At 46.4% G+C, this 20776-nt stretch overlaps 1 protein-coding gene across 1 annotated transcript in view; it reads left to right on the plus strand.

Moving 5' to 3' along the window:
- The first annotated feature begins 1173 nt into the window (after positions 1–1173).
- The window catches only part of LOC146341333 (vomeronasal type-2 receptor 26-like), a 53365-nt gene continuing 33762 nt past the window's right edge, over positions 1174–20776 (plus strand). The window contains exons 1-2 of the mRNA XM_084807374.1: positions 1174–1270; positions 11255–11889. Coding sequence (XP_084663500.1) covers positions 1174–1270; positions 11255–11889 — 732 coding nt within the window. The remainder of the gene's footprint in view (positions 1271–11254; positions 11890–20776) is intronic.

A 20776-nucleotide genomic window follows, 5' to 3' on the forward strand; every position in this document is an offset into this window, starting at 1 on the left:
GCCATAGCCGCAGCCATTTGCGTCCCTGTATTTTACCGTGATAGGGTATGTTCCCTTTTTTTTTGCCGTGATAGGTCACGTAAATATTTATGTAGCCTATTACGGAAAAAAAAGAAGAAAAAAAAGGGGGAACGCAAATGGTGGCCACTATGCCATTTGCGTTCCTTTTTTTTTTTTTCCGTAATAGCCTACGTAAACATTTATGTTGGCTATCACAGCAAAAAAAAAAGGGAACGCAAATGGCGGCTACCGTAGCCACTGCCATTTACGTTCCCTTAGTTTTGCTGTGATAGGCTACGTAAATACTTACATAGCTAGGGATGTCAGAGAATTTCTCCATGAATCTTGGGGAGGCCGAATGCCAGTGCATTCAGCCCCCCCAAATTGGTGGAGAAATGGTCTGCCCCCCCCCCGCCACCCCGAGACGGGACTTACCTTGCTCGCATGTCCCTGGCGGCAGCGGCTCCGGCGGCAGTTCGGCTGCGGTGGCGGCGGTGGCCGGTCTTCCAACCGGCTGCCGCCGCTGCCATTTCCAAGTAAAAAAACAACAACAACAAACAAACGTAGCCTATCACGGCTGACTTTGAAAAAAAAAAAGCGCGTACGCAAATGGCGGCGCCCATGGGAGCTGCCATTTGCGTTCCTTATTTTGGCACGTGTAGTCTACGTAAACATTTACGTAGACTACGGCGAAAATAAGGGCAATGCAAATAGCATTGCCCTTATTTTCGCTGTAGTCTACGTAAATGTTTACGTAGACTAGACGTGCCAAAATAAGGAATGCAAATGGCGGCGCCCATGGGCACCGCCATTTGGGTACGCACGGTTTTATTTTTTGTTTTTACTCAGCCATGATAGGTTACATAAACATTTACGTAGCCTATCATGGTATTTTTTAAAAATGTAAAAATCTTAAAAATTTAAAAATCTTTACGTAGCCTATCACTTTTTTTTTTTTTACTGGAAATGGCGGCAGCAGCAGCCGGTCAGAAGACCATCCGCCACAGCCGCCACTGCCGCCGAACCACCGCCGAACCACCGCCGCCAGGAGGATTCACCCAAGGTAAGTCCTATCCCGGGGGGGCAGACCGTTTCGCCACCAATTTCGGGGGGCTGAATACGCTGGCATTCGGCCTCCCTGAGATTCGTGGCAAAATTCTCTGACATCCCTAGATGTCACATCATGAAGCTGGTCATCAAGAGGGTGCCTCTGTTGCAACCACTCCTAGGAAAATTCTTAAAGGGGACAACGGTGGGCTCTGGAAGCTGTGTAGGTGGGCAGGGATATCGGAGGGCATAGGGATGGTTTTGCCATTTTGCTCTCTGACTATGTAGAGATTTATGAAAGTGACTTACCTTTTGTGGATTATGTTGATGGGGGGGGGGGAGGCATTCCGTTCCTTCCCCCAGAATCCTCGAACGGCCGGCTGTGCTCCGCTCCGCCGGCCAGGCCAGAGCTGTCCACAGTCGGATTTTCTGGCCGTGGAGGGCTCTGGGTAAAAAACAAAACAAAACAACTGCTACGGCCACCGCCATTAGCGTTCCTTCTTTTTGGCTGTCTTAATCTACGTAAATATTTATATAGATTATGACGGCGAAAATCAAGGGGAATGCAAATAGCGTAGCGGGCACTATTTGCGTCCCTTTATCATTCACCCTTTTAGCCTACATCAGTCTTTACGAAGGGTAAAATGGCAAATCAAAAGGGGACGCAAATAGCACCCACTACGCTATTTGCGTTCCCCTTGATTTTTGCCATCATAGTCTATGTAAATATTTACGTAGATTAAGACAATAAAAAGAAGGAATGCAAATGGCGGAGGCCGTAGCCGCTGCCATTTGCGTACGCGTTTTTTTCTTTTAAACCCACCCCCAACCATGATAGGCTACATAAAGATTTACGTAGCTTATCATGTCTTTTTTTTCTTTTTTTTTAAACCTAGCCATGATAGGCTACGTAAATCTTTACGTAGCCTATCACGTCTTTTTTTTTCCCTACAAGCCTGGAAATGGTGGCGGCAGCAGGCGTTTGGAAGATCGCCCGCCACTGCCGAAGCCGCCACTGCAGTCGCCGCTGCCCGGAAGATCCGCCCCAGGTAAGTCTCATCCCAGGGGGGATCTGCAGGGGGTGGCAGGCCGTTCCGCCACAGATTTCAGGGGGCCGAATGCACTGGCATTCGGCCTCACCGAGATCCATGGCAGAATTCTCTGACATCCCTATGATTAAGTCAATTACAAGCTGGTAGGGATGGCAGAGAATGCTGCCACGGATTTCAGTGAGGCCGAATGCACTGGCATTGCATTGCACTGGCATTCGGCCCCCCGAAATCTGTGGCGGAATGGCCTGCCCCCCCGCCCCCGTGGAACCCCCCCGGGATGAGTCTTACCTGGGGCGGACGTTCCAGCTGGCGTCGGGTCCAGCGGCGGGTCTGGCGGCAGCTGGTCTTTCGACCGGCTGCTGCGGCCGCCATTTGCGTCCTGGTCTTTGCCATGATAGGCTATGTAAGTAATTACATAGCCTATCACGGCAAGCCAATAATAAAAAAAACGACGTATGCAAATGGTGGTGGCTACGGCGGCTGCCATTTGCGTCCGCACTAGCCAGTCCACGGCCAGAACTCTGGCTGCGGACGGCCCTGGCCGGCTGCTCCGCGGAGCTGCCGTGGAGCGCAGCTGGCCAGGCAGGATTCCAGGGGGGAGGACCGGATCACCTCCCCCCCATCGAGGATTCTGGGGGGAGGGACAGAGCGCCCCCCCAACGTGAACACAATCCACGAAAAGTTAAGTGTCTTTCATACATCCCTACAAGCTGGTGCATATGGTAGGAATATACCATATTAACCAAAGGGGTATGCAGATCTGGTTTACCAGAGATCTTGGTGCCTGGGATAATTATTTGACCTAAGAGAAGTCTGACAGGGTTCCCTTTATGACTATGGCTCCCTGAGAAGCTCCATAAGGATCTCTTGCCTCCTTAAGAGTCCCACCTTCCTTCATTTAAACTTCCCCTTCTCAGTAGCATGGGGTTTCATCTCTAGATGTGGGGTGATTGACACTCTAGGCACAAGATTTAACCACAACAGTTTATTGTTAAATTAAAGCAAGCAATCACAACTATAGGTATTTACACAATAGACCTGAGTGATACAAAAGGCTTTAAGCCAGTGTAGTGTAGTGGTGAGAGTGACGGACTGGGAGCCGGGAGATCCGGGTTCTAGTCCCCACTTGGCCATGGAAGCTCACTGGGTGACTTTGGGCCAGTCACAGACTCTCAGCCCAACCTACCTCACAGGGTTGTTGTTGTGAGGATACAACGGTGAGGAGGAGGATAATGTAAGCCGCCTTGAGTTCCTTGCGAGAGGGAGAAAGGTGGGGTATAAATGCAATAAATAAATAAATAAATAAATAAATAAGATGAAATCAAAGTTGCAAAATGCAAGTTCCTTTACCCTAGTTGTCTTAGACGTCTCCAGTTTGCTTCTTCCTGCTCCCTCTTCAGGCTCTAGTCTCCCCAGCTCTGCTCTTACTGGCTTTCTCACTCTCTTTTTATACCCTCTTCCCACAAAACTAAACGTACTGTTTCAAACCTGAACAAATGAAACTTAACTGGAAAAATGAAACTGAAACATAACCAGGGAAATGAAACTACTCCTCTCAGGGATACTCCCCCTCTCAAAAAAACAAAAACAAGACAGGCCTCTATGCCTGACCTCTTCTCCTTTTGCCTCTGTAGGGCTCAAACCTTCACAAGGTCACATTGTGAGGCTGTCCATCAAAAGTCACACCTCCCTTCATTGATACCTAGGGATGTTGGCAAAATCAACCACAGATGCCAATGAGGCCAGATTCCAAAGTATCCAGCCTCCAGAATCCATGGCAGAATGGACCCACTTTCCTCTAAGTCCAGAGGATTCCCTGCGGAATGGCACTCTGGCTTTTTGGCATTTGTGATACAGTAATGGTGTCTGCCATTACCATATTCTTTGGGTTAATACAGCCGCAAATGACATAGTGGATGCCACTTGCAGCTGTAAAGCGCTGTTTTTTACGTAAATAGAGCCGTAAATGGCTGCAATTAGGGTAAACTCAGGGCGTATGTAATTACGTAAATAGAGCCGTAAATGGCTGCAAGTGGCATCCAATACTCCAGTTGCGTCTATGTTTTTAACACAGACGCAAATGGTGTATTGGACGCCACTTGCGGCCAGTATGCCATTTGTATCCCTGCTTTAGCCGTAATTGGTTATATACATACATACATACATACATATATATATATATATATATATACACATAGCCTATCATGAAAAGAGCAGGGATGCAAATGGTGCAGCAGCTGCCATTTGCGTCCCTGCTCTTTACCGTGATAGGCTACGTAAATATATACGTAGCCTATCACGGCAAAGAGCAGGGACACAAATGGTGGCCTCTACAGCAGCCGCCATTTGCGGCTGCAGCCCGGCAGCGGATGGAGGTCTGGCTGCGGGTGGCCCTGGCTGGCGGCTCCGCAGACGCACAGTGGAGCAGAGCTGGCCAGGGAGGATTCCAGGGGGAGGGACGGGTCATTTCCCCCCATCGCGGACGCCCCGGACCAGAACAAGGTAAGGGATTCATACATCCCTAGTCCCAATGTGCATCACTTTACACTTGCTTACATTGAACTGCATTTGCCATTTTGATGCCCTTCAATGTCAACTTGCTTACATTGAACTGCATTTGACATTTTGATGTTGAAATTCAGGCAGGGGAGAAGCGCCCCGTCTCCCTGGCCACGAAATAAAAAAGTGAATGTAAAACACACACACACACACACACACGTGATAGGCTACGTAACGATTAACGTAGCCTATCATGGCTAGATTTCCAAAGTCAGCCATGATAGGCTACGTAAATTGTTATGTAGCCTATCACGGGTGACTTTGAAGAAAAAAAAAAAAGTGTGTACGCAAATGGTGGCACCCATGGGCGCCGCCATTTGCGTTCCTTATTTCGGCCCGGGTAGTCTACATAAAGATTTACGTAGACTACGACGAAAATAAGTGCAACGCTATTTGCGTTGCCCTTATTTTCGCCGTAGTCTACCTAAATCCGTACGGAGACTACCCGTGCCCATAGAAGGAACGCAAATGGCGGTTGGGTGCCACCATTCGCGTACATGCTTTTTTTTTTTCAAAGTCAGCCATGATAGGCTACGTAAAGATTTACGTAGCCTATAATGGCTGACTTTGAAAATCTAGCCGTGATAGGCTATGTAAATCTTTACGTAGCCTATCACGTTGTTGTTTTTTTTACTTTACTTTTTTCTTTCGCGGCCAGGGAGACGGGGTGCCTCCCACCCGGCCAGAATTTCAGCAGGGAGGGGCGGGGTGCCTCCCCACCCTCCAAGAATTTTGGGGGGAGAAACGAAGCACCTCCCCCCCCGAAAAAGCTGCAGGACCAGGTAAGGGACTTTCGTCCATCCCTAGTGTAAACTAACCATATAGTTTCATTCAACATAAATTCAAGTGAAATTTCGCAGGAGATAATTGCCCCCCTTTTTGCACTTCACAAATTGTTGGAAGAATTCCAACTATTCTTATAGGGAATATTTCACAAAGTGCACCTCAACTCCCTCCCCAACACACACCCACATTTTGCTGACTGTGAAAAAAGATGCAGATGTTCTGTTTCCTCTCATGGATATTTTTAAGGCATTCATAAATATGAAATGTTGAATTTCTTCTTTTTTCCTCTTGCAAATCTTCCAAAATGCTTATGAAGTGTGAAATTTCATTTGGTTCTACTTTAAACTGTAATTTGGCACAGCAGGAAACTTGACTTCAGAATTTCCTCAGTTTGAAAGTAGAAATATAAGTGGACTAATTGTCATGCAGGAATTAGTGCTATTCACCATCCAGTTTTGTTCTTGTTGTTGTTAGACGCAGTTGTTAGACGCAGCAGTAATGTAGATTACATAGACTACAGCGAAAATAAGGGCAACGCTATTTGCGTTGCCCTTATTTTCGCCGTAGTCTACATAAAGATTTACGTAGACTACAGCGACCAAATAAGGAACGCGAATGGCGGCTCCCTATGGGGGCCGCCATTAGCCGTACGCGCTTTTTTTTTTTTAAAGTCACCCGTGATAGGCTACGTGATGATTTACGTAGCCTATCATGGCTGACTTTGCAAATCTAGCCATGATAGGCTACGTTAATCGTCACGTAGCCTATCACGGGGGCATTTTTTTTAACTTTTAATTTCGCGGCCGGGCGAGGTGAGGCGCCTCCTCCCCAGCCTGAATTTTGGCCGGGCGAGGCGGGAAGCCTCCCCCCCGGCCTGAACTTCGGGGGGAGCAGCGAAGCGCCTCCCCCCCACCGCGAAGCAAGCTGCGAGACCAGGTAAGTGGCTTTCGTGCACTCCTAGATTTCAAATGTCTATATACTTTCATATTCTCAAATCTATATTCAATTTTCGATTCCCCAAAGAACTGACACAATCACTGTAGCAATCTAGTGACACAAATCTTAAAGATACATTGATGTTATACATAAACATCTTTTGAGTGTTTAGAATTTATTGACATATGAAATGGCACGTTCAATAATAATGTAATCGCATGGATTTTCACTAACTTTTCATAAATCCCCTCAAGAATCCCCATAGATGGTGTGAGGCCAGTGGGTGCATAGCCTTACATAGAGCAGGAAGTTGCCCCACCTAGGATGTTTTTGCAGGGGCGAGGGAGGGGGTTTCTTAGTTTGTGACATGACAATGACAACCTCCACTTCAGCTTGTTTTAAGAGCAGGGAGAACTGAAGTGCAGTGTGTGTGTGTGTGTGTTTATGTGTGTGTGAGAGTAGACTCCAACGTCTACTGCTTCAAGATTTCTCCTGACCCAGCGTGGTGCAATCCTGATCACAATCACCCTGTTTTTACTTTCATGATCCTGTGTGGTAACATGAGTCTTGAAGAGTTAAATATTCTCATTGTCTCTTATGGGCTAGAGTGAGACTCCACAGCTTGGACTTGCCTTTGCTCTAGTTTTCAATTTCATTTGCATTTGTGCCAGCAACAAAGAAGTATATTTGTGTTCCTGCATTAAAGAGCAAGTAAGCATTGGTTTTGTATAAAATCATTCTGACAGTGAGTAGTAGAGTCAGATGCTCAAGGGGTGTAATAAAGAAGTAACTTAAAGTGATCTGGAAAAAATATCTACCCTGACATTTAAATAGGGGTGTACAAAACCTTCTCACCAGTCTGCTGGGGCGTCCACGGTGGGGGGGAGGCGATCTGTCCCTCCTCCCGGAATCCTCCCTGGCCGGCTCTGCTCCGCAGTGAGTCCGCGGAGCCACCGGCTGGGTCCATCCACAGCCAGACTTCCGTCGGCTGCCGGTCTGCGGATGCAAATGGTGTCCGGCGTAGCGGACACCATTTGCGTCCCTTGGCTTTGCCGTGATAGGCTACATAAATATTTACGTACACTATCACGGCAAAGAGAAGGGATGCAAATGGTGTCTGCTACGCCAGACACCATTTGCTTCCACAGACTGGCAGCCGACAGCAAACAGACAGCAGTGGATGGATGGTGACAGGTAGGATCCATTCCGGGGAAACTTTGCGGGGTGGTGGAGGTGGGTGGTCCGTTTCTGCCACGGACTCCGATGGGCAGGATTCTTTAGGATCCAGCCTCATTGGAGTCTGTGGCGGAATTTTCCGATATCCCTACATTTAAGGCATAGTCCTGTAAGGCACCCTGTGTTCATAACTGTAGGGAGAATAATGATATATACCCTTTAGATCACTTAATGATTGCAAAAATCTGGACCCATTTCAAACCGGCTTCAGGGTGGGATATGGAGTTGGGAGTGCCATAATCACTTTGGTGGATGATCTTCGCCTGGGAATTGATAGGGGTAGTGCATCCTTGTTGATTCTTTTGGATCTCTCAGCAGCTTTCGATACCATCGACCATGGAATCCTTCTGGATTGCCTGAGGGAGTTCGGGTCAGGGGCACTGCTCTACAGTGGTTCCACTCCTTTCTCTCAGGACTGTTCTAGATACTGTTTTTCAGGATAGTTGTTCCTTGAAAAAGGAACTATTATGTGGAGTCCCTCAGGGCTCCATAATCCATTCTAATCCTGATGCTGTTGCCTCTCCGCTGGGAGAGATCATCAGGAGGTTTGGACCTGAGTGTTATCCGTAGGCTGAAGACACATAAATCTATTTCTCCTTACATCTTTATCCAAGGAAGGTATGACTCCTCTGAATGACTGCCTGAAGTTGGTAATGGGCTGGATGAGGGAGAACATGCTGAAACTGAATCCAGGCGAGACAGAGGTGTTCATTGTGAGGGGTCCTCATTCAGGTATTGAGACATGTCCACCAGTTCTGGAAGGGGTTGCACTCCCCCTGAAGGTAAGGATGGTGGAGAATTCCAACACAGTCTCCAATGAGGCCAAATTCTAAAGAATAGCATCTGCTATGCCATTTGCGTCCCTGCTCTTTGCCGTAATAGGCTATGTAAATATTTACGCATTTGCATCCACAGACCAGCAGCCGATGGAAGTCTGGCCGTGGACTGACCCAGACGGCGGCTCTGCGGACTCACCACAGAGTGGAACCGGCCGGGGATGGAAAAATTCTTGCCTGAAACCCTGGAGAGCCGTTGCTGCCAGTCAGTGTTAACAGTACAGGGCTAGATGGACCCAGGGCCTGACTCAGAGTAAGGTGGCTTCCTAATAAAGGCATTACACTATACGGATATCGCTAACACAGTATCCCTACATGTATTTCTCCTGGTATACCTGCGCCCATACCTTAAATTCCGATCTTGGTTGTAATCAGGCTGCTGTTGCCCATCACCAATTTCAGCTGGCATTGGAGCAGACACAGTGATAGGGTGTGTTTGAGAGAACACCATGGGGTCGTTGTAGAGGGGCATTGAAATGCTCATCTGCATGGGTAAGCATGCCTGCTGGACTTGGCTTCCTCTCATGACCTGCTGCTGCTGCACCTGATATATAAATGCATATCCCTTTGTTATAATGAGTATACATATATTCTTTAATTCATTTCCAGAGGGTAGACGAGGATAGCCTATTGCAGCAAAAACAAAGAGTCTTGTGGTCCCTTAAAGACTAACAAATTCATTCTGACATAAACTTTCACAGACTAACTGATGCATCTGATGAAGTGGACTATAGTCAATGAAAGCTTATGCAAGAATAAACGTGTGAATCTTTAAGGTGCCATGAGACTCTTTGTTGTCTTCACTTAATATTGTGGGGTTTTTAGTTCAGAGTTGTTTTTAGTTATATGTTGTTTGTCTGTGTATGTTTTATCTAAATGGTTTTTAAACTTTGTATATTGTATTTTGATGTTTTAACTTTTCTAAACCGCTCAGAGAGCTTCGGCTATGGGGAGGTATAGAAATAATAATAATAATAATAATAATAATAATAGAAATAAAGGCTGAAAATATTGCCCTAGATTAATAGAAATACTGCTGTGCTGTGTCTGCTACAGTTAGCTTCCTGGCCAGCCAGGCTGTAATCTGCCCTTGTTTCTGATTTTCCAATGAATGTGTGCACAGTAAAGTGGGGCCTTTACACTGATACTAGGCAGAAAAATCTACCCAGCATCCAGTAAAAATGAAAATCATCATCATGATTTGCTTTCCATACTTAGTTTCCAGGTTCAGAGTTAGTCCATGACATGGGAACCAACTAAAGGTTTTCACCTGGTTGTCTGACAGGAAGGAAAATCAAAGGAGAAGTCAGAAAAAACTACAAGGAGGGAACCACAAGGAGTCAAGCCAAACATGTCTTATTAGTTTTTCTGCACTTATTCAAATACTCAGAGCTGTAGGACGGAAGCATTGTTATGCATTTGGAATCTGGAATTGAGAAAACTGTATGTATTGTTGTCAGTAGCACCTTCCCAAAATGCTTTACTTTAGCTGCCTTGTAATGCAGTCTTACTCTGTTCCTTGTTGAGGTTTCTTTCTTTCCTTTTTTTCTTTTCCGATTTTTTTTCTTCTTTGTGTTGGTGTTTTCTCATGATTCAAGATTAAAACTGAATTTTTGAGGAAAAACTTCCACTATTATTTCCTTTCCTATTTGAGGCAATTTTGTTCATTTCACACCTTTCGATATCTCTGTGTTCACTGTATCCTTAACCTACATATTCCTTGGAGTGGTGATGTGGGAACAGTGGCCATTTAATTCCTGAGGTCCATAATGAATTCTTTATTAAATATGCATCACATACCCTTGTTTCCTTTCTCATCCTCAAATCCTCCTGTACCATGGGGGGGGGGGGGAATCAGTTGATGCTATGCACCAGTAAAAAAAAAGACAAGGAAAGAGGCCCATCTAGAAATGTAACTGCCTCTCCTATAACGGAAGTTATACAGGGCTGCCTTTAACCCTTGAACGTACTTGCTGAGATTATATAATGCTTTGGAAAATTAATAAAGATTCCAACTTCATAGTCCAGGGATATAGGCTGGCTGAATTCTTTTCAAATTATGATGACTAGGAGAAGTGATACCAAAAGAGAGAATACCAGATGTAGTGGGAGAGTGGGAGGAGGTATTTCCCTCTATCCTTCCTTCCCTTCCTTCCTTCCTTCCTTCCTTCCTTCCTTCTTTCTTCACGTCAGTGAACAAAATGCCAGGGGACCATGGAAGATGTCATTCCCTGGAAGGTTGTTGCAATTGCTGCATCCCTCTGGATATTTAGATCTCCCATAATCCCCTCCTCTTTGGATCCTTGACACATTATAATCAGCTAATCAGCATGTGGACTTCTTTTGGTTATACCACAGTAACTGATACAGCTGAGTGCGGTGTAGTATCTTTTTGTCTGCTGAGTTGTGTCTTGGGTGATTTGCCAAAGATGATAGTCATGACAGGCTATGTTGTCTGGATCATTCCAAGGCTGGCGACAACAAGGAATCATCAGCATGTTCCTCCCTGATTGGTCTGGGTTCCCGGTTCTCCATGAACCATGCTGGAATTGCAGTTGATAATGTTATATTCTGTTTGAAATGCTTATTATCAGCAATGTTGCTGCTGGGAATGAATATGATCTCTGGTGTGCTACCAGCCCAGGAACATTGAAGTCATTGTATGAAATATAGATATCTGAAGGCCAAAAAAAGAAATAAATCCAAAGACAGGAATTCTAGTCAACCATGGACTTGGCATTATGACAGCCATTCTTTGTCAAGAAAGCTAACACTACCACACACTTTTCTTAACCCTTTCAGATGCCGTGCATTGTGTCCAGTGTCCGGAAGATCAATATCCAAACAAGAACCAAGATCAATGTATCCCCAAGCTTAGGACCTTCTTAACCTATGAAGAGCCTTTGGGGATCACTCTGGTTTCCCTGGCTATTTCCTTTGCTGTGATTACACGTTTGGTGATCCTGACCTTTGCAAAGAACTGGGATACTCCCATTGTCAAAGCCAACAACCAAAACCTCACCTGCATTCTCCTCACCTCCATCCTGCTTTGCTACTTCTCTTCCCTTCTCTTCATTGGCACTCCTGGGAAGGTGTCCTGCTGTCTCCGGCAGTTGGTGTTTGCAATCATTTTCTCCATTGCAGTGTCTTGTGTCTTGGCAAAAACTGTCATAGTGTTCTTGGCCTTCATGGCCACCAAGCTGGGCAACAGGATGAGGAAACTGCTTGGGCAAAAAGTGGCAAATGCCATTGTGCTTTCCTGCTCCTCCATTCAGGTGTGCCTTAGCATTGCATGGCTCTCAACCTCTCCTCCATTCCCAGATGTTGACATGCACTCTCAGGCTGGGCAGATCATAGTGGAATGCAATGAAGGCTCCATCCTCATGTTCTACTGTGTTCTGGGCTACCTGGGCTTTCTGGCCCTCATCAGCCTCACGGTAGCTTTCCTAGCCAGAAAGCTGCCAGACACTTTCAATGAAGCCAAGCTGATCACCTTCAGTATGCTGGTGTTTTGCAGTGTTTGGATCTCCTTCCTTCCAGCTTACCTGAGCACCAAGGGGAAAGATGTCGTGGCTGTGGAGGTTTTTGCCATCTTGGCCTCCAACACTGGGTTATTGGGTTGCATCTTTCTCCCAAAGTGTTACATCATTGTTCTCAGAGCTGAGCTCAACTCCAGGAAGCTTCTAACTAAGAAAACTAACTAGGGATTATGTGGAAATGAAAGGGTTCCTCTACTTCATCTCCTTGGTCATTTCGAGGATGACAAAGGCAGTTCTATTTAGAAGAAAAAAAAGGATTTCCACAGAGAAATTCTGCGGAAGAGAATTTCCGCCACAGATTTCAGTGAGGCCGAATGCACTGGCATTTGCCCCCCCCGAAATCTGTGGCAGAATGGCCTGCCCCCCCACCCCCTCCTGCAGATTCCCCCCTGGGGATTCCCCCCTGGGATGAGCCTTACCTGGGGCTGATGTTCCGGACGGCGGCGGCTCTGGCAGCGGCTCTGGCGGCAGCTCCAACAGTGGTGGCTTGTTTTTCAACCGGCGGCCACGGCCGCCATTGTCATCCTGGTCTTTGCCGTGAAAGGCTATGTAAGTATTTATGTAGCCTATCATGGCAAGCCAAGCCAAAAAAAAAAAAAGCATCTGCAAATGGCGGCTATGGCCGCCGCCATTTGCGTTCCCTATTTTTCACCATTTTAGTCTATATAAATATTTACGTAGGCTATTATGGCAAAAAAAAGGGGAACGCAATAGTGTAGTGGGCGCTATTTGCATTCCTTTTTTTCTGCCATTTTAGCCTACGTAAATATTTCTGTAAGCTATTACGTCGAAGAAAAAAAAGGAACGCAAATAGTGCCCACTACGCTATTTGCATTCCCTTTTTTTTGTCCTAATAGCCTACATAAATATTTTCATAGGCTAAAACGGGGAATCAAAAAGGGATGCAAATACCGCCAGCTACACTATTTGTGTTCACCTTGATTTTTGCCATCATTGTCTACGTAAATATTTACATAGATTAAGAGGGCAAAAATAAGGAACGCAAATGGTGGCGGCCGTAGCCGCCACCATTTGCGTATATGGTTTTTGGGTTTTTTTAACCCACCCAGCCATGATAGGCTATGTAAAGATTTACGTAGCCTATCGTGTCATGTGTGTGTGTTTTTTAAACCTAGTCATGATAGGCTACGTAAATCTTTATGTAGCCTATCATGTCTTTCTTTTTCTTTTTTTTTACCTGAGTGGAAATGGCAGTGGCGGCAGCCGGTTGGAAGACCGGCCGCCACCGCCACCAGAGCCGCTGCCGGAGCTGCTGCCGGAGTCGCCGCCGGAGTCGCCACCGCCCAGAAGATCTGCCCCAGGTGAGTCTTGTCCAGGGGGGCATCTGCGGGGGGGCGGGGGGGGCATGCCGTTCCGCCACGGAGTTCGGGGGGACAAATGCACTGGCATTCGGCCTCACCGTGATCCGTGCTGGAATTCTCTGCCATATCTATATCTGTCCTACTGTCTTAATGTGGTTATCATAATCCTAATATCAGGCATTCTTCATTATGGGAGCATTGGCTTATGTGTAAGTGGAAAGATAAAAATAAAACACTTTGTATGCAGTTGCAGCTACAGGAAGTTTGATATACTGGAATTCACTCAGGGGCCTCAAGTGCCCACATATTACAAATCAGTTAAACTTTTGGAGGAGGGGGGGGGACTATTGATATAAGTTCTACTGATTTTCTGATTGAGCACCTTTTTCTTCCCACTTCGAATGTGTACTTTCTCCTCCTTCTGTACCCTCACTTGTATGCTTCTGTACATCAATACCTTGTGGTGGCTTATTGCTTTTGTCCATCAGAGAAAGATGAGACCCTATTCCAATATTATTCCCCAGAATAAAGAGACGACTGCAGCTTTTCAACATTTACTGTTAATTTCTGCTATTTTTTTATGATATGATACTTTATTGCTTAAAGCCATAGGCCACCAAAATGTACATTAAAGAGAGAGAGAGAGAGAGAGAGAGAAACAGTACAGTCACATATTTGTACATACATAAATTCATACATCCAACAGAATCATCCCTAGTAGGCTGTTTGAGCTTTGGCACGTATTCTCCTTGCTGCCAAGGCAAATTTTGCTACCTGGCAGTGGTGAAAGCATCAGTGCCAGAAAAGAAGGACACATATCTGTTCTAAAGATGTTCTATTTAGGAGGCTCTGGGAAATAATGGCAAGAAATTTATGCCTACGGTGGCCATAGAGAGGGCATCTTAGTAAGTAATGAGAAACATCCTCTACCTCCCCAGACCCACAGATACAGAGTCTCTGATGGACTGGGTTATTGTCAAATCTTCCCTCCAAGAAGGCAGACGGCATGCATTGTAGACACAATGCTGTAAATGATTTCCGTAAGTGAGGCACAGTCAGATTTGTAAAGTAACTGTCCAGATCAAATGACATCTTATATAATGGGTACCAGCAAGAATACCAGCGAACTAAAATGGACAAGCATGGGCGAATTTAATTCAGGTGACCATCATATCTACTACTGTGGGCAAGAATCCCTTGGAAGAAATGGAGTAGCACTCATACTCAACAAAAGGGTGGGAAAAGCAGTACTGGGGTACAATCTTAAAAATGATAGAATGATCTCAGTATGATTCCAAGGCAAACCATTCAACATCACAGTAATTCAAGTCTATGCCCCAACCACTGATGCCGAAGAAGCTGAGGTTGATCGGTTCTATGAAGACCTACAACACCTTCTAGAACTAACACCAAAAAAAAGATGTCTTCTTCATCATAGGGGATTGGAATGCTAAAGTAGGAAGTCAAGAAATCACCGGGATAACAGGCAAGCATGGCCTTGGTGTACAAAATGAAGCAGGACAAAAGCTAATAGAGTTTTGCCAAGAGAATATGCTGATCATAGCAAACACTCTTTTCCAACAGCACAAGAGGCGACTCTATACATGGATGTCACCAGATGGTCAATATCGAAATCAGATTGATTATGTCCTTTGCAGCCAAAGATGGAGAAGCACTATACAGTCAGTAAAACAAGACCTGGAGCTGACTGTGGCTCAGATCATGAGCTGCTTCTTGCAAAATTTCTGCTTAAATTGAAGAACATAGGGAAAACCACTAAACCATTCAGGTATGACCTAAATCATATCCGTTCTGAATATACAGTGGAGGTGAGGAATAGATTTCAGGGATTAGACCTGATAGACAGAGTGCCTGAGGAACTATGGACGGAGGTCCGTAACATTGTTCAGGAGGCAGCAACTCAATCCATCCCAAAGAAAAAGAAATGCAAGAAAGCCAAGTGGCTGTCTGAGGAGGCTTTACAAGTAGCTGAGGAAAGAAGGGAAGCGAAAAGCAAGGAAGAAAGGGGAGATATATCCAACTGAATGCAGAGTTCCAGAGAATAGCAAGGAGAGACAAGAAGGCCTTCTTAAATGAACAATGCAAAGAAATCGAGGAAAACAACAGAATGGGAAAGACGAGAGATCTCTTCAAGAAAATCGGAGATCTCAAGGGAACGTTTTGTGCAAAGACGGACATGATAAAGGACAAAGAAGGCAGGGACCTAACAGAAGCAGATGAGAGTAAGAAGAGGTGGAAAGAATACACAGAAGAAATATACAGGAAAGATCTTAATGTCCCTGATAGCTATGATAGTGCGGTCACTGAACTTGAGCCGGACATCCTAGAGAGTGAAGTCAAGTGGGCCTTGGGAAGCTTTACTAACAACAAAGCTAGCAGAGATGACATTCTTCCAGCTGAGCTATTTAAAATCCTAAAAGATGATGCTGTTCAAGTGCTGCATTCAATATGCCAACAAATGTGGAACACTCAACAGTGGCCACAAGACTGGAAAAGGTCAGTTTACATTCCAATTCCAAAGAAGGGCAACGCCAAAGAGTGTTCAAACTAGGGATGGACAAAAGTCCCTTACCTGATCCCGAAGCTTGCTTCGCGGTGGGGGGGAGGTGCCCCGTCCCTCCCCCCCGAAATTCTGGCTGGGAGGGAGGCGCCTCGTCCCTCCCCCATGAAATTCTGGCCAGGGGGAGGCACCCCATCCCTCCGGCCACAAAACCTCCTCTCCTGCCAGGACGCAAATGGTGGCGGCCATAGCTGCCGCCGTTTGCATCCCTGCAGTCAGCCGTGATAGGATATGTAAATGTTTCCGTAGCCTATCATGGCTGACTTAAAAAAAAACCAAAAAAGCACATACACAAATGGCGGCGCCCATGGGCGCTGCCATTTGCGTTCCTTATTTTGGCACGTGTAGTCTATGTAAACATTTACGTAGACTATGGCGAAAATAAGGGGAACGCTATGTGCATTCCCCTTATTTTCACCATAGTCTACGTAAATGTTTATGTAGACTACACGTGCCAAAATAAGGAATGCAAATGGCAGCGCCCATGGGCGCCGCCATTTGTGTACGCACCATTTTTTTTTTTAAAGTCAGCCGTGATAGGCTGCGTAAACATTTACGTAGCCTATCACGGTGTTTTTTTAAAAATGTAGCCGTGATTGGCTACGTAAATCTTTACATAGCCTATCATGTTTAGGAGTGCACGAAAGCCACTTACCTGGTCTCGCAGCTTTTCGCGGTGGGGGGGAGGTGCTTTGCTGCTCTCCCCCTGAAGTTCAGGCTGGGGGGGAGGCTTCCCGCCTCACCCGGCCGAAATTCAGGCCCGGGTGGAGGCGCCTCACCTCGCCCGGCTGCGAAATAAAACATTAAAAAAAAAAAAACGCCCCCGTGATAGGCTACGTGATGATTAACGTAGCCTATCATGGCTAGATCTGCAAAGTCAGCCGTGATAGGCTACGTAAATCGTCACGTAGCCTATCACGGGTGACTTAAAAAAAAAAAAGCGTGTGAGGAGAATTTCTCCCCGAAACTTCTTCGGGGGGCCGAACACGTTGACGCTCGGCCCCCCGAAGTTTCGGGGAGAAATTCTCCGCCATCCCTAATCACGTTTGTTTGTTCGTTTTTACTTGGAAATGGCGGCGGCAGCAGCTGGTCAGAAGACCGGCTGCCGCCGCCACTGCCGAACCGCCGCCGAACCGCTGCCGAACCGCCGCCGGAGCTGCCACCACCAGGGACATTCGAACAAGGTGAGTCATGTCCCAGGGGGCGGGGTGGCAGACCGTTTCTCCACCAATTTTGTGGGGCTGAGACTCGTGGAGAAATTCTCTGACATCCCTAGTTCAAACTACCGCATGTAGTTTCACATGCCAGCAAGGTGATGCTCAAAATCCTACAAGCTAGGCTTCAGAAGTATGCGAACCGAGAACTACCGGAAGTACAAGCTGGGTTTCGAAGAGGCAGAGGAACTAGAGATCAAATCGCCAACTTTCGCTGGATCATGGAGAAAGCAAGAGAATTCCAGGAAAACGTCTATTTCTGCTTCATTGACTACGCTAAATCCTTTGATTGTGTGGATCACAACAAACTGTGGCAAATTCTTAAAGAGATGGGGGTACCAGACCACCTTACTTGCCTCCTGAGAAACCTGTACGAGGGTCAAGAAGCAACAGTGAGAACCAGACATGGAACAACCGATTGGTTCAAAATTGGGAAAGGAGTACGACAAGGCTGCATATTGTCGCCCTGCTTATTTAAGTTATATGCAGAGTACATCATGAGAAACGCAGGGTTGGATGAATCATAGGTCGGAATTAAGATTGCCGGGAGAATTATCAACAACCTCAGATATGCAGATAATACCAGCCTAATGGCAGAAAGTGAACAGGTTCTAAAGAGCCTCTTGTTGAGGGTGAAAGTGGAGAGTGCAAAAGCTGATTTGAAACTCCACATTAAAAAAACTAAGATCATGGCATCCGGCCCCATCACTTCCTGGCATATGGAAGTGGAAGAAGTGGAAGCAGCGACAGATTTTTTTTTCTTGGGCTCCAAGATCACTGCAGACGGTGACTGTAGCCATGAAATTAAAAGACGCAAACCTAGACAGCATAGTAAGAAGCAGAGACATCACCTTGCCGACAAAGGTCCGTCTAATAAGTGCTATGGTTTTCCCAGTAGTAACATATGGCTGTGAGAGCTGGACTATAAGGAAGGCTGAGCGCCGAAGTATTGATGCTTTCGAACTGTGGTGCTGGAGAAGACTCTTACGAGTCCCCTGGACTGCAAGGAGGTCAAATCATTCCATCCTCAAGGAAATCAACCCTGAATGCTCATTGGAAGGACAGATACTGAAGCTGAAGCTGAAGCTCCAATATTTTGGCCACCTAATGCGAAGAGAAAACTCTCTGGAAAAGACCCTGCTCCTGGGAAAGACTGAAGGCCAAAGGAGAAGGGGACGGCAGAGGATGAGATGGATAGATAGCATCACTGATGCAATGAATATGGACTTGAGCATGCTCCGGGAGTGAGCGGAGGACAGGAAGGCCTGGCATGCTATGGTCCATGGGGCCATGAAGAGTTGGACATGACTGAACAACTGAACAACAACCAGGAAGGATAAGGCATTTGTGAGATTGTAACCAAATCCATCCACTGAGAATAAATATATTCTTTCTTTAAGCCTCTGCTTTACTCTATCAGAAGGGAAAGAAGGAAAGGACTCAGTATCAATTCCATAAGCTTGCAACATAAGTTTGAACAGGTGTACCCAAGACTTTTGGGATGTGAATAAGGATGGCAGAGAATTCCACCATGGATTTTAGTGAGGCTGAATGCACTGGCATTCGCCCCCCATAATCCAAGGCGGAACGGACTCCCACCCCCCGCCACCCCGCGGAATCCCCCCAGAACAAAACTTACCTGGGGCTCCAGCGGCGGCTCCAGCGGTGGCAGCAGAGGCAGGTGGTCTTTTGGCCAGCTGCTGCGGCCGCCATTTGCATCCTGCCAGGCTGCCATCGTAGGCTATGTAAGTATTTACGTAGCCTATCACAGCAAAGAGCAGGGACGCAAACTGTGGCCGCTACGCCGTTTGTTCTGCATGCTCTCTCCGTGATAGGCTATGTATGTATTTACATAGCCTATCACTGTAAAGGCAGCCACACAAATGGCGGCCACTATGCCATTTGCGTAGCAGCCTTTACCGTGTTAGGCTACGTAAATACTTACATAGCCTATCATGGAGAGAACTGCGGCACAAACGGCATAGCAGCCACCGTTTGCGTCCCTGCTCTTTGCTCTGATAGTCTACATAAATACTTACGTAGCCTACCACGGCAGCCTGGCAGGATGCAAATGGCATTCGCAGCAGCCGGCTGAAAGACCAGCTGCTGCCTCAACTGCTGGAGCTGTCGCCGGAGCCCCAGGTAAGTTTTGTTCTGGGGGGATTCCTCGGGGTGGCGGGGGGGTAGGCCATTCTGCCACGGATTTCTTTCTGCTATGGTGGCTGCCAATTGCCACTGCAGCAGCCGGCCGTGGCTGGAACTCTGGCTGCGGATGGCCCTGGCTGGCGGCTCTGCAGAGCCACCATGGAGCAGAGCCAGCCCGGGGAGGATTCCTGGAGGAGGGACAGAGCGCATCCCCCCTAACTGCGAATCGAAGCTGCAAAAAGGTAAGTGACTTTCGTACATCCCTAGGTCTGAAGTTGCTCTTGAAAGCATTTTTTTTGGAAGGCGGGAATCGCTCATATGTGTCAACTTGAGCCAATACAAAGTAAGAGGAGTGTGAACAGATGTTTTAACTGAAATAAATCCTACTTCTGCCCTTAGAAGAGCCCCAGGTGTACCTCAGGGGACAGTTGAGAGAGATCTCATAAAAGAGTTCTGAACAACCTCAAAAATAGAGGCATTTGTGTATCCCTATACCTCAGCCCTGTACATCAGTTGTGAAACTACCTTCTTCTGAAATATCTCAACTGCAGGGGCAACCAAACTTCCCCTGGTGATCGAGAGAACTGAAAGAGAGACTGAGTAGACTGGGATGATTTCAGCTTAATTACATCTAGATGTTGTCTCCACAAAAGTCGGGCATTGAAATTAAGGCCAAATATCTAAAGTTGTTAATTTTTCAATGTATTCATTGTCCAACTTCCACATATGTTTTCCTTTTCTTCCCATATACTATAATTTTAGTCTTAGCATAGTTAATAGACAAATGCTCTCTTGTGCAAAATGTACTCAACTTTCTGAAGACCCTTCACATACCAATTAATATAGTGGAAATAATTGCGATATCATCCGCATATAGGAGGACTGAGAGTTTAACATCCTGAATAGAAGCTGGGAAGCATTCCAAAACACTAAGTTCTTGTACAATGCTATTAATATAAAAATTAAAAAGAAAAGGGGCCAATCAACATCCCTGATGCACTCCTTTATCAGTTGGGATGCTTTCTGATAACAATCCATTCGCCCCCAGCCTAACTCTAAGAGTAGTGTCAGAGTGAAGCATTTGGATTAAAAGAAACAGCCTTCTATCAATGTTTGTGGCAGATAGGGATGTCAGAGAATTCCTCCACGGATCTCGGTGAGGCCGAATGCCAGTGCATTCGGCCCCTCAAACTCCGTGGTGGAATGGCCTGCCCCCCCGCAGATCCCCCCCGGGATGACACTTACCTGGGGCTGATGTTCCGGACGGCAGTGGCTCCAGAGGCGGCTTCGGCGGCGGCGGTGGAGGCAGCTGGTCTTCTGACTGGCTGCTGCCACCACCATTTGCAGTCTTTTTTTCCCCCATTCATGATAGGCTATGTAAAGACTTATGTAGCCTATCACGTCTGGCTCAAAAAAAAAAAAAAAGTGTATGCAAATGGCGGCGGCTACAGCTGCTGCCATTTGCATTCCTTATTTTTGGCCATCTTAGTCTATGTAAATATTTATGTAGACTAAGACAGCGA

Source organism: Heloderma suspectum, chromosome 6 (assembly GCF_057233095.1).
Source record: "Heloderma suspectum isolate Gila_16-S chromosome 6, 16-S_ref, whole genome shotgun sequence".
NCBI lineage: Eukaryota > Metazoa > Chordata > Lepidosauria > Squamata > Helodermatidae > Heloderma > Heloderma suspectum.